Source organism: Oncorhynchus masou, chromosome 25 (genome assembly GCF_036934945.1).
Source record: "Oncorhynchus masou masou isolate Uvic2021 chromosome 25, UVic_Omas_1.1, whole genome shotgun sequence".
NCBI classification, from domain to species: domain Eukaryota; kingdom Metazoa; phylum Chordata; class Actinopteri; order Salmoniformes; family Salmonidae; genus Oncorhynchus; species Oncorhynchus masou.
The window spans coordinates 24,565,274-24,578,411 of NC_088236.1; the positions used below are offsets into that span (position 1 = coordinate 24,565,274).

Here is a 13,138-nt window from a genome sequence, read left to right on the forward strand (position 1 = left end):
TGTGTGTGTGTGTGTGTGTGTGTGTGTGTGTGTGTGTGTGTGTGTGTGTGTGTGTGTGTGTGTGTGTGTGTGTGTGTGTGATTCTGTAAAATGCACCAATCTGGACTCAGGGATATATGTAACAGAGTAAACACAAATCTGGGACACTCAAATTTGTATATGTTACGAATTGATACAAATTATATGTTACGAATTCCAATTTGTTGTGGCTAACATTAGCTAGGTGGCTAAAGTTAGCTAGGCTAGGGGTTAAGGTTAAAGGTTTAAGATTAGGGTTAGCGCACATGCTAAGTAGTTGCAAAGCAGCTAAAAAGTAGTTGCAAATTTGCTACATTTTAAAATGTACATTTTTTAAAATTGTATTCAGCAGACACTTATCCAGTGACTTCGAGGAAAATTAGGGCTATGTCACACCCTGATCTGTTTCACCTGTCTTTGCGATTGTCTCCACTCCCCTCCAGGTGTCGCCCATCTTCCCAATTATCTCCTGTGTATTTATACCTATGTTCTCTATTTGTCTGTTGCCAGTTCGTCTTGTTTGTCAAGCCAACAAGCGTTTCTGTGTCAGCTGCTAGCAGCATCTTCTCATCTGTCACCTTCTCGGGAGCCCTGCTTACCTCCTCCAGAACGTGAGCACCAGTCGGGCGTTCCTAGCTCACTGTGCCCTCGTTTTCGAGCTTCAGCCCTCTTCCTTCCCCTCGGATCGCTACAAGATATCCTACCTCATCACGCTGATGTACGGGAGGGCTCTCACCTGGGCTACTGCCGTGTGGAAACAACAGCCGGCCATATGCACTAGTCTGGAGGGGTTCGTGGGAGAAGTGAAGAAGGCCTTTGATGCCAAGTTCTTTGGGCGAGAGGCCACCCGAAAGCTAATCCAGCTTCGGCAGGACTCCCTCAGTGTAGCTGATGATGCGGTGGATTTCCGCACGTTGGCATCGGAGAGTGCTTGGAATCAAGAGGCACTGTTCGATATGTTCCTGCATGGTATCTCGGAGGAGGTCAAGGACGAGCTTGCAGCCCGGGAGTTACCTACGGAGCTCGATTCCCTCATCACTTTGACCATCCGTATTGATGGGCAATTACAGGAACGATGGAAAAAGAAGAATTTGGATTTCGCTCGCAAACCCAGGGATCCCACTGTGACTCAGAGTCCCCACTCAGCCCCTCTCCATTCCCATGGACGTTAGAGCGCTGGACGGGCGCTCTATAGGCCGGGTCACCCATAACACCACTCCCATCAACCTACAGGTGTTGGGGAACCACAGTGAGGCTATCCAGTTCCTTCTCATCAAGTCCCCTCTGATTCCCGTGGTATTGGAATTATCCTGGCTCCAATGACACATTGTGGAATAGGGAAGCTGGTCCGTGAGGCACAGCGTTCCCAGCCGAACCCCGGTGGGGGCTTGATAACCGGTTCATTCCTGATGCCGTCTGCTCCGCGGTCCTGGAGTCCGCCCACTCCTCCCGGCCTGCCACCCGGGCGCCCGTCGGACCCTGGCCTTTGTGCGACAGCGCTTTTGGTGGCTTACTATGGTTCCTGATGTGTACACATTCGTCACCACTTGTACGATGTGTGCACAGAACAAGAATCCTTGGCAAGCTCCGGCTGGTCTCCTCCAACCTCTGCCTCTCCCCCACCGTTCCTGGTCTCACATCTCCCTGGACTTTGTACTGGGTCTTCCCCCGTCTGATGGCAACAATGCCATCCTAGCTGTGGTGGATCAGTTTTCCAAAGCTGCCCACTTCATTCCTCTCCCCAAACTACCCTCTGCCAAAAAGACGCCCCTGCTCATGGTGCAGCACGTGGACTGCCCATATACATGGTCTCCGACCGGGATCCTCAATTCTCGTCCCATTTCTGGAAGGCGTTCTGCACCCTCATTGGTCTGTGGGCAAGCCTGTCCTCCGGGTTCCACCCTCAGTCCAATGGCCAGTCGGAACGAGCTTACCAGGACCTCGAAACTACCCTTCGCTGCCTGGTCCTCCCACCCACCCCACCACCTGGAGCCAGCAGCTTGTGTGGGTCGAATACGCCCACAACACCCTTCCCTGCTCTGCCACTGGCCTATCTCCCTTTGAGTGTTCCGTGGGCTATCAGCCCCCGCTCTTCCCTGAGAAGGAAGCTGAGGTTGGCATACATTCTGCCCAGATGTTTGTCCGCCGCTGTCGTTGTATCTGGAGGAGAGCCCGATCGACCCTCCTGAAGACCGCCTCCAGGTATCGACGACAAGTGGATTGACATCGGACCCCGGCTCCCCGGCATCGTCTCGGGCAGAAGGTATGGCTGTCCACCCAGGAGGTGTCTCGCAAACTGTCCCCCCGGGTTTATCGGCCCTTTTCCCATCTCCAAGAATATTAGCCCCTCTGCTGTCCGCCTTCTGTCTCCCCGTACCCTTCGTGTTCATCTTATATTCCATGTGTCTAGATTTAAGCCTGTGTCTCACAGCCCTTTGTCTTCTATTTCCAGGCCCACCCCTCCTCCCCGTGTTGTTGATGGCCATCCGGCTTACACTGTGAAACGTCTTCTGAGGGTTCAACCATGGGACAGAGGTTTACAGTACCTGGTTGACCAGGAGGGTTATGACCTGGAGTAGAGGTGCTGGGTCCCAGCTAGAGACATCCTGGACCTACCCCTCATTGCCAACTTCCACCGCCGGCATCCCAGTCTACAAGGTATGTGGACAGGTCGGACAACAGTAGGCACCCCTAGAGGGGGTAGGGGGTAAATATATATATTTTCACCTAGTCCGGCTCAGGGATTCTACCCAGCAACCTTTCTAATTAGCTAAAATGCGTAAGTTGTTTGTGAAGAGATTCGAACACGCAACCTTTGGCTGAAGAAACCTTCTGTCTTATGTAACCATATTAGACTTATTAGAGTGTCCTGGATTTTTGTTTGTTGCTGTAACGATTGTCCTCTTCTTCTGACAAGGAGTAAGGCAGGTTGGACCAATGTGCAGCGTGGTAAGTGTCCATTTTAATATAGAAAACTGAACACTACAAAAATACAAAATAACAACATGAATGAACAAACGAAAATCGAAACAGTCCCATGTGGTACAAATACAGACTGTTTCGATTTTCGTTTGTTCATTCACGTTGTTATTTTGTATTTTTGTAGTGTTCAGTTATCTATATTAAAATGGACACTTACCACGCTGCACATTGGTCCGACCTCTCTTACTCTTCATCAGAAGAAGACAATCGTTACAGAATCACCCACCACCAAAGGACCAAGCAGCGTGGTAACGGGCAGCAGCAGCGATCTCCAGACTCCTGGACATGGGAGGAGATTTTGGACAGCAAGGGACCCTGGGCACAGCCAGGAGAATATCGCCACCCCAAGGCAGAGCTGAAGGCAGCGAAAGCCGAGAGGCATGGTATGAGGAGGCAGCAGGGCAGCGCGGTTGGAAACCCGAGAGGCAGCCCCAAAAATTGATTGTGGGGGAGACACGGGGAGTGTGGCGAAGTCAGGTAGGAGACCTGCGCCAACTCCCCGTGCTTACCGTGGAAAGAGAGGGACCGGGCAGGCACCGTGTTATGCCGTGAGGTGCACGATGTCCCCGGTGCACAGGCATAGCCCGGTGCGGTACATAGCAGCGCCTCGTATCGGCCGGGTTAGAGTGGGCATCGAGCCAGGTGCCATGAAGCCGGCTCAGCTTATCTGGTCTCCAGTGCGTCTCCTCGGGCCGGGGCACATGGCACCAGCCCTACGCTTGGTGTCCCCGGTTCGCCAGCACAGCCCAGTGCAGGCTATTCCACTTCGCCGCACTGGCCTGGCTACGCGGAGCATTCAGCCAGGTAGGGTTGGGCAGGCTCTGTGCTCAAGACCTCCAGTGCGCCTCCACGGTCTGGTCTATCCAGTGCCGCCTCCACGCACGAGCCCTCCGGTGGCAGCCCCCTACACCAGGCTGTCTCTCCGTCTCCTCCCTACAGGTATTCCCGCCTGCTCAGCGCTGCCAGAGTCTTCCTCCTGTCCTGAGCTTCTAGAGTCGCCCGTCTGTCCTGAGCGGCCAGAGTCGCCCGTCTGTCCTGAGCGGCCAGAGTCGCCGTCTGTCCTGAGCGGCCAGAGTCGCCCGTCTGTCCTGAGCTGCCAGAGCCGCCCGTCTGTCCTGAGCTGCCAGAGCCGCCCGTCTGTCCTGAGCTGCCAGAGCCGCCCGTCTGTCCTGAGCTGCCAGAGCCGCCCGTCTGTCCTGAGCTGCCAGAGCAGTCCGTCAGCCAGGAGCTGCCAGAGCCGTCCATCAGCCAGGAGCTGCCAGAGCAGTCCGTCAGCCAGGAGCTGCCAGAGCCATCCGTCAGTCAGGAGCTGCCAGAGCCGTCCGTCAGCCAGGAGCTGTCAGAGCCGTCCGTCAGCCAGGAGCTGCCAGAGCCGTCCGTCAGTCAGGAGCTGCCAGATCCGCTCGTCAGCCAGGAGCTGCCAGAATCACCCGTCACGCCGGCGCTGCCGGAATCGCCCTTCACTCTGGAGCTGCTGTGGAATGGGGTCCACGTCCCGCGCCAGAGCCGCCACCGTGGACAGACACAGACCCAGACCCAGACCCTCCCCTATAGGTTCAGGTTTTGCGGTCGGAGTCCGCACCTTTGGGGGGGGGGGGGGTTACTGTCACATTCTGACCTTAGTTCTGTTGTTATGTCTTTGTTTTAGTATGGTCAGGGCGTGAGTTGGGTGGGTTGTCTATGTTCCTTTTTCTATGTTTTGGGATTTCTGTGTCTGGCCTGGTATGGTTCTCATTCAGAGGCAGCTGTCAATCGTAGTTCCTGATTGACAACCATACTTAGGTAGCCTGGTTTCACTTTTGAGTTGAGGGTTAATGTTTCCTCTGTCTGTGTTTGTACCATACGGGAGGGACTGTTTCGATTTTTGTTTGTTCATTCGCGTTGTTATTTTGTATTTTTGTAAACATGTGCTATCTGAGCAGCTAACCGATCGCTGCAGCTGTACATAGTCTATTGGTAAATAGCCCACCCATTTTCACCTACCTCATCCCCACACTGTTTTTATTTATTTACTTTTCTGCTCTTTTGCACACCAGTATCTCTACCTGTACATGACCATCTGATCATTTATCACTCCAGTGCTAATCTGCAAAATTGTAATTATTCGCCTACCTCCTCATGCCTTTTGCACACAATGTATATAGACTCCCCTTTTTTGTACTGTGTTATTGACTTGTTAATTGTTTACTCCATGTGTAACTCTGTGTTGTCTGTTCACACTGCTAAGCTTTATCTTGGCCAGGTTGTAGTTGCAAATGAGAACTTGTTCTCAACTAGCCTACCTGGTTAAATAAAGGTGAAATAAAAAAATAAAAAAAATAAAAATGTTTTTGTAGTGTTCAGTTTTACATATTAAAATGGACACCTACCACACTGCACATTGGTCCGACGTCTCTTACTCCTCGCCAGAAGAGGAGAGTCGTTACAGTTGCTTCGAGTCTATGAGACAAGCATGCAATGCACACTTCTGTATGTGTGTCAGTTTAATGTGCTTCCACTCTCTTCACTATTGAACAATAAGCATTTGATCAATCCATGTCACTAACAACAGTGTTTTGTCTTCATCAAGCAAGGGTCAAGAGGCTAATTCATGGGAACATAAGGTTGCATACAATAGGGGTTTATCTTGCAGAGTAGCCAATAGACCATTATGGAACCAACAATGAAATCATGATCAGGAGGGTGATGTTTATAATGATGATGATGATTGATGAAGGTGATGATAATGTTATTATTTTGTACCTTTATTTTAATAGTGATGATGTTGATTGGTGGTGATGATGGTGATGTTGGTGGTGGTTATAGACTAAGAAACTCACACTGTAGGTCTTTGTAGAAAGATAAATAAGTGTGTTCTAGCCTGAGACCTATGCATTCTGTGGAGTTAATTGACCAAAGCATAGCGGAAGGGTTCTACTACAGTGTTTTACATTAAAGATATAACGGCGTACCGATGGACAGTGTGTTAGTGGGTAAAGAGAGAGAGAGATGGCATGGTCTCATGACGACCGTATTGACATCACTCGGGTTGGAGAAGCGCGAGGAGGAGAGGAGAGGCGCTCCCGTTATTAGACCAGGGCTCGCGGTCACGCTCACTCCTGGAGATGCACGCGTTGCTGCGAGACAAACTGATAAACTCGAGGAGAGAGGCAACGAGGCGCTGCACTCAGGAGTACCACTGCGCGAATACACCGAACCAGGGGCCACGAGCCAGCCAAAGCATGACTGCGCATCTTCTGCGCTTGGATATACTAAACACTCGCACACATTCCTACCAAACCGAGATATGAGCTCTAGTAACGGGGAAACACGAGGAAACTGAAACAGCAAAGCAACGACTCTGGGTGATGGACTCAATGCGCAACTTGGAATTATGTTGGACACGGTTTTGTTTTCATAAATTAAAGAACGTTTTTTGGCTACATTGAGGACGTGCTCAAGTTACAACATAAATACTAACTTCCCAGTGCCATTCAGAAACAACTTATTATTTAAGAAGTACACTTTACTCGAATAATGTGAGGACATATTTTGGTAACACGCCAGTTTGTCTGCCGAAGCTCAACCATTGTATGAGCTACATCTGTTCAAACCATATTTGTTAGAATAATTTGTTCTTAAATTAGCCTACATGCACAGCTTGTATATGCTCAGATAGCCTTGCTGTTTGCGTCTGCCAAGAGACAGCGTGGTTTTGAGGGAGAAAAGGTGCGCGCAATGACATCTGACGTGGTTATCCTACTGAGGAAAAGGTGGTTGTAACCTGTTCCCAATCTCGCCTGTGTCGCCTTGTATTATAGTCAGAAATTAGATTGAAATGCTATTTCTGTAACCGCCCTGCAATCACGTTCCGCCTCTTTAAAATATCAAAATAATCAAGCAGCTGTGAGATTACAATCCATTCTGTTTTGTGTGCTGGACTACTTTTAATTGTTTGAGCGGTTTAATTTCATACTGTAGGTATTCCACATAGCTCAGATCGACGGGAAATATATTTGCGCTCTACTGTATTCATCGCACTCGAATAGAAAACCATTGACCACTGGCGCACTCCATGGGCATAGTTTAGCGTTTGACTGATTAGAATGGACTTGGATGATGAAATTGGCAGGAGAAGGTGAATGAACTGCGATAACACGTAACACGAAATTATGACTTTTTATAGGCTGTAGAAAGATCAGTTATAGGCTAATATTTCCCCCCTAAACTTTTCAGTGAATGCTTTGACAGCAACATAAACAAGCTCAGCTGTAGGACTGCTTTTTAAAAAATATAATTTTACCTGAGCCATCCTCAAGGACTATAAAACAAACATATTGATTACTACAACATTGTATTAACCACTTTAATCAACCCCATCCATCGTGTTAGTCATGGCAACACCCTTGGATAGTGCATGTTCAGTGGAGCTGGGCAACCCTAATAGCTCGACCAGCGGTTCATCTCTTCCCTGCAATCAGAGCGTCTCTTCCCTGCAACTGGCCCCTTACTCCCCCGAAGCCACGGCGCTCTTTGCTACGGCTATCACCCTCATGATAGTCTTTACCATCGTGGGAAACATCTTTGTCATCATCGCAGTCCTGACCAGCCGTGCACTCAGAGGACCACAGAACCTGTTTTTAGTGTCGTTAGCAGCTGCGGACATTTTAGTGGCAACCCTCATCATCCCGTTTTCCCTGGCCAATGAACTGCTGGGTTACTGGTACTTCAAGTCTCTGTGGTGTGAGATCTACCTGGCGCTGGACGTTCTGTTCTGTACTTCCTCTATAGCTCACCTGTGCGCCATCTCATTAGACCGTTACTTGTCCATCAGCCGGGTTACCTACTCCCGCCAGCGCACACCCATGCGTATCAAAGCCTCCATCGTGGTGGTGTGGCTCATCTCAGCCATCATCTCCTTTCCTCCTCTCCTGTCGCTGAATAAGAGCGAGCCAGGTGGCGAAGGTAGTGAGAGGGGGCCTCAGTGCCAGCTGAACGACGAGCGCTGGTATATTCTCTACTCCACTGTCGGCTCCTTCTTCGCCCCTTGTCTCATCATGATCCTGGTCTACATGAGGATCTACCAGATCGCCAAGCAGCGCACACAGAACCCGCCAGGCGAGCCCAGGAAGGATGGGGTGGGCTGTGCCACCCCAAGTCAAACCACTCGGGGGATCCAAGCCAACGGGAAGGAGGAGGGAGGGAATACCCCAGCTATTCCCCATAAAACTTCCAGCATCAGACCACCCACCCTGGCTATTACTCCATCACTGTCCCCTGACCAGGCCAATGAGACCCCCTCTTCTCCCACCCCCAATAACCTTCTTCATCCTCCGGATCCATCCTTAGCTCCAACCCCAACAACCATCTCCCCTCCTACCTCACCCATGGGTCCCTCACACTCCTCAGTCTCTCCCTCTCCCTCCTCCACCATTCCCCCACTTTCCCAGGCCAAAACCAAAGATGGGGAGAAGAAGGGGAAGAAGGGTAAGAAGGGGAAAAAGTATAACAATAATGGGGATAGCTCAAACAGCTCGGACAGTGACATGGAGCACGAGGGAGGGGGGAGGAGGGGAGTCAACACCCCTAGCATGGCGGGTTCACCTGGCATCCACTCCCCTGCCACCATCCAGAAGTACAGGGACATGATTGCCACATCTAAGGGGGCCCGGCTGGTGGCGGGGAGGAGGTCTAAGCCAGACACCACTCCAGGAGCGGCACGTCGTAAAGCCATGGTGAACCGAGAGAAGCGTTTCACATTCGTCCTGGCCGTGGTGATCGGAGTGTTTGTCGTCTGTTGGTTCCCTTTCTTCTTCTCCTACTCACTGCAGGCCATCTGCCCTGAGACCTGCGCCCTCCCTGATCCCCTCTTTAAGTTCTTCTTCTGGATCGGCTACTGCAACTCCTGTCTGAACCCCGTCATATACACCATCTTCAACCAGGACTTTAGGAAGGCCTTCAAGAAGATCCTTTGTAAGAACACCAAGGGAACCTTCTTCTAGACTGGTTGCTCTGTAAGGACACCAATGGCAACATTCTTTTAGTAAAGGGGCCTTAAACAGATTACCTGCAAGGTCAGTCCCTTCTTTTCATTCCCCTCTAAACCTGTTGAGGATTACAAAACAGCACAAATATACTCTGTCCTTTTTTGAAAATAATCACTGATTTTGGATTCTAATTGATGACATTACAAAGGGCTGCCGATTCTACCGTGAACTGCTGCAGACTTTCCAAATAGAAGGCGGACTCAGAATAGCTGTAGAAAAGCTCACCTTGCAACAGGGTTAAAAAGACCTTGTGTAAGAAAGAAACTCTCTAAGGGCTTGTTGTTTTAGTCCCTTGGTGCGTATCTGCAGAAGTCCAGCTGTTACATGGAGAACTGTGATGGCCCATTGCAAGGACATAGTGTGGAGAGAGTATGTGCAATATATGTTCAGTGACTTCTACTCTGGGGGGCTTTAGAATGATACTGTGTACTAATCTGACCATGGTATTTTATTAAAAGGTAGGAGGGATGTTTTAAGGTGTGAGCATCACATATTATGCACAGAAGGTGGATGGAGAGGAGGAAGAGAGGAGTGAAAGATAACGCCATTTTGGCTTTTTAGTCACTCGTGACATTAAGGACATGTTGTTGTTGGTAAAATGACAGTGTAGCGCTGCTCTCATCAGAGTCTGATTGACTGACTCATATTTAAGGTTGTCTGGGAAATCTGTTTAATTTAAAATTGAGAAACTTTTGTGTACAGAAGTACACCACTAGGGTTGCAAAATTATTTAAACGTTCAATAAATGCCATTGTTTTCCTGAAATCCCTGTTGGAAGATTCCCAGAATCAGGAGGGAATAAGCAGGAAATCCAGAGTCCTCCAGCCTGGATTTCTGGGAAAACCAGGAAATGTATTGAATGTTCCTGGAATTTTGCAACCCTATACACCACTGCTCACTGAAAACTCCTGATCTACACACAACATTCTTTAAAACAATACAGTATCCTTTAATTAGCCGTCTGAAAAACGAAACAGAACAACGTGAGGAGATGATGTTTTGGAGTGATAGAGGACTGAGAATTAACCCAAATACCTGTCAGCCTGTTTAAGTACCTCTATCAGAGGGCAGAACCATGAGGAATACACAAGACCCAAGTCGTCTCTCAACTTATGTCTGCATAGTTACTTTTTTCCTGCCTCAGGAATAGCATGCGTTCCTGTAGAGATGTTATCCACATGAGAGATACAACAACAAGGCTTTTACTGTTCAACTCCCTCTCAAACGCTGATCCCCACCACTGCTGTAGTGTGGGGCTTAGGCTATATTTTGAAAGACACCTTTGTAAAACAAACATACCTTGCCTCTGGCTCTGTGAGGACAGCGGGTGCATCTCAATTGTCCATTATTGGTTCCTCTACTTGTGTGTTTTTCTTCATCTGCACTGAAAAACAAAGGATATAGGTGAATGCAAAAAAAGGATCAGGAATTTGATTCCACCTGCCCAGCTCTGGGTCGGTGCAGGTGGACTAAAAGAAGATGAAGAGAAGAAACCACTTAACACACTCTCTAAATGCCAATGGCACACTATTCCCTTTATAGTGCACAACTTTTGACCAGGGTCTATAGGGCTCTAGTCAAAAGCAGTGCACTATGTAGGGAATAGGGTGCAATTTGGGATTCAGAGTGCCTCACAGAGAGCTTTTAAGGTACAGCTTTACCTCTCCCCCAATATCGCTACACAACAGGGTGACCTCTGTTTCCACATTTTTTACATTTATATTTTAGTCATTTAGCAGATGCTCTTATCCAGAACGATGCATGTTCATACTGGTCTACCTTGTTCCATCAACATCAACATGGATTGGGTCTGTACATTTAATCTATATAGCACAATTCCAAGTGCTTAAAGCATATTGCATTGTAAAGAGAATAAATACTTTCCCAAATTGGGACAAGGAAAGCAAATTCGGACACTAAGAGATTTTTGCAATATAGTCTCTTTTTAATATTAAAGACACTGGACAGTGACTGGCTAGCTTTGTTTGAGTGGATTCACCTGATTTCAGCCTGAAAGGACATTGCTATTACCGAACACACTTCTCCCTATTGAACAGAACAGAGCAGAACAGTGGATGTTTATGAGAGGAGGAACTCAGCCACCTACCTGGCCTGACACAAACATTTCAATCAGTCTTGAAAAAACGAGTTGATATTGATTATAACACTGAAAGGTCATGTATATCCTCAACTGTTTCTGGAAGGACATTCATCCCATAAGATAATGTAATACTTTATTAATGAATGATTGAAAGATGGATTAATTGATTGATTTGGGAATGTGCCTGCACTGGCTGACTGGACTTCTATCTGGCACTTTCCTTTATTTCTGAGAGGTACTGTGACTCTTTATGGTTGCTCTTTATGTACAGTATTTCTCAGAGACTGACAGGTCAAGATGCTCTTTGTGTTTTCTCCCCCACAAAGGCTATGTCTGTAATTGTGAATGCTGTGTTATGACACTATGGGACGAGGGCTGTCGGCAACAACCCCTTTACGCTCCTGTGGGAAATTCTGCTTACCCTTGTGTGTGTGCTAGAGACTGTGTGTGTGTGTGTGTGTGTGTGTGTGTGTGTGTGTGTGTGTGTGTGTGTGTGTGTGTGTGTGTGTGTGTGTGTGTGTGTGTGTGTGTGTGTGTGTGTGTGTGTGTGTGTGTGTGAGAGAGATAAGAGCCTGCATGAGTACTGTGTGTTTGCTAATGATCCACTTCTAGTGTTACCATCTGGCTGTTATTGTGTACTGTGGATGTCCTCACACTGGTAAGCACAGAAAACAGATGTGGTGATAGAGAATCTGTCCAGAGAGCTCTCCCTGAGGGACACTAGTCATTAGATGGCCTGCTATAATGGACAAGAGGGAGGTATACCAGAACTATTTAGAAAGCACATGATCTATTTGGTCTTCATTTATGGTTATGGTAACTGTTAAGGATCTGAGTAAGATCAACGGTGAGGTAAGAGTTAGTTGCTGACATTGCATTTTGTGGTGAAAATTGCATTTTGTGGAACTCTGTCCTTTCAAACATGGCCATTTAGTGACCCCCGAGGGACAGAAGAGCCATGGGAAACCAGCTGACACAGAAGGAGAGGGACTCATGCTCTAACGAAAGGCTGTGATTGGATAAGCTATATGTATTATTTATTTATTTTGAGCAGTTTTTGTTTTCTGTTCGTTTCATATTTATAGTTTTTTTTTCTTCCTGGTGGGCACTCCAAGCAAGGCAAACGCTAATGTGAACAAAACAGAGTAAACACTGTATAAAATCTGAATATGTTGAATGATTTATTTAATGTGAGCAGAGGAACATGATGCAGGAGTAGACCTATGTATGCAGGAGTTGGGGGTATTTCTATCGGAACTCAGTCAATGCAGAAGATAAATGTCATGATTTGAGAAAATCCTTTACAATATTGGTCATATGGATTTGAATGTCCTTGAATTTTCCTGCAGCTTATTTTTGTATGTATTATTTTTTACTTGTTTCTTAAACAGTTAAAATGGTGGTTTGTACGATACTTTACTGTGCTGATGGATGGCGCTATAACAGTCTGTGGTTGCATAACCATGGAGCTCAGCAAACAACCGCCCCTGTGTTGGCACAAATCGTTCTGCGACAATAACATTCTCTTGCATTCTAGAATGTGATTGTCATAGAACATTTGGTGGCAACAGGGCGGCCATGAAATCTCAATGTATATTGAATCATCATTCTCCCTGCTCCTCTGTGACCTGCCTGGACTCTTCTTCTTCCCCTGCTGTGTTTGACCCTGGACTCCCTCCCTCTCCCCTCCATTTAGAAATAAAGCAGTTTAAATCAACATGGCATGATGTCATTTCATATCATGTAATACTGTATTGCTATGACGTTAAAGGCAACATGAGTAAATAGGCTTAGCCCACCACCACGTGTGAGTTAGATTATTACACGGACTCTTGGGGCTGGCCCTAAATATAGCAGACCTAACTGGATCAATCTTACTGTACTTTTAAAGTTTTGGAGATGCCAAAAGCCCACAGTATACTGTTAAAAATTGGATTTATAATTTGGGATAATTTGTTTTTTATTATGGGACAATTCTAACCTTGTGTACCCCAACACACGTGAGCGGGAA

At 47.6% G+C, this 13,138-nt stretch overlaps 1 protein-coding gene across 1 annotated transcript; it reads left to right on the plus strand.

Annotated features, from left to right (window-relative positions):
• The first annotated feature begins 6,041 nt into the window (after positions 1–6,041).
• On the plus strand, positions 6,042–12,888 carry adra2b (adrenoceptor alpha 2B). The gene has a single exon (XM_064936978.1). It carries the CDS (start codon positions 7,374–7,376, stop codon positions 8,979–8,981), a length of 1,608 nt encoding a protein of 535 aa, XP_064793050.1. The 5' UTR covers positions 6,042–7,373; the 3' UTR covers positions 8,982–12,888.
• Positions 12,889–13,138: the final 250 nt, after the last annotated feature.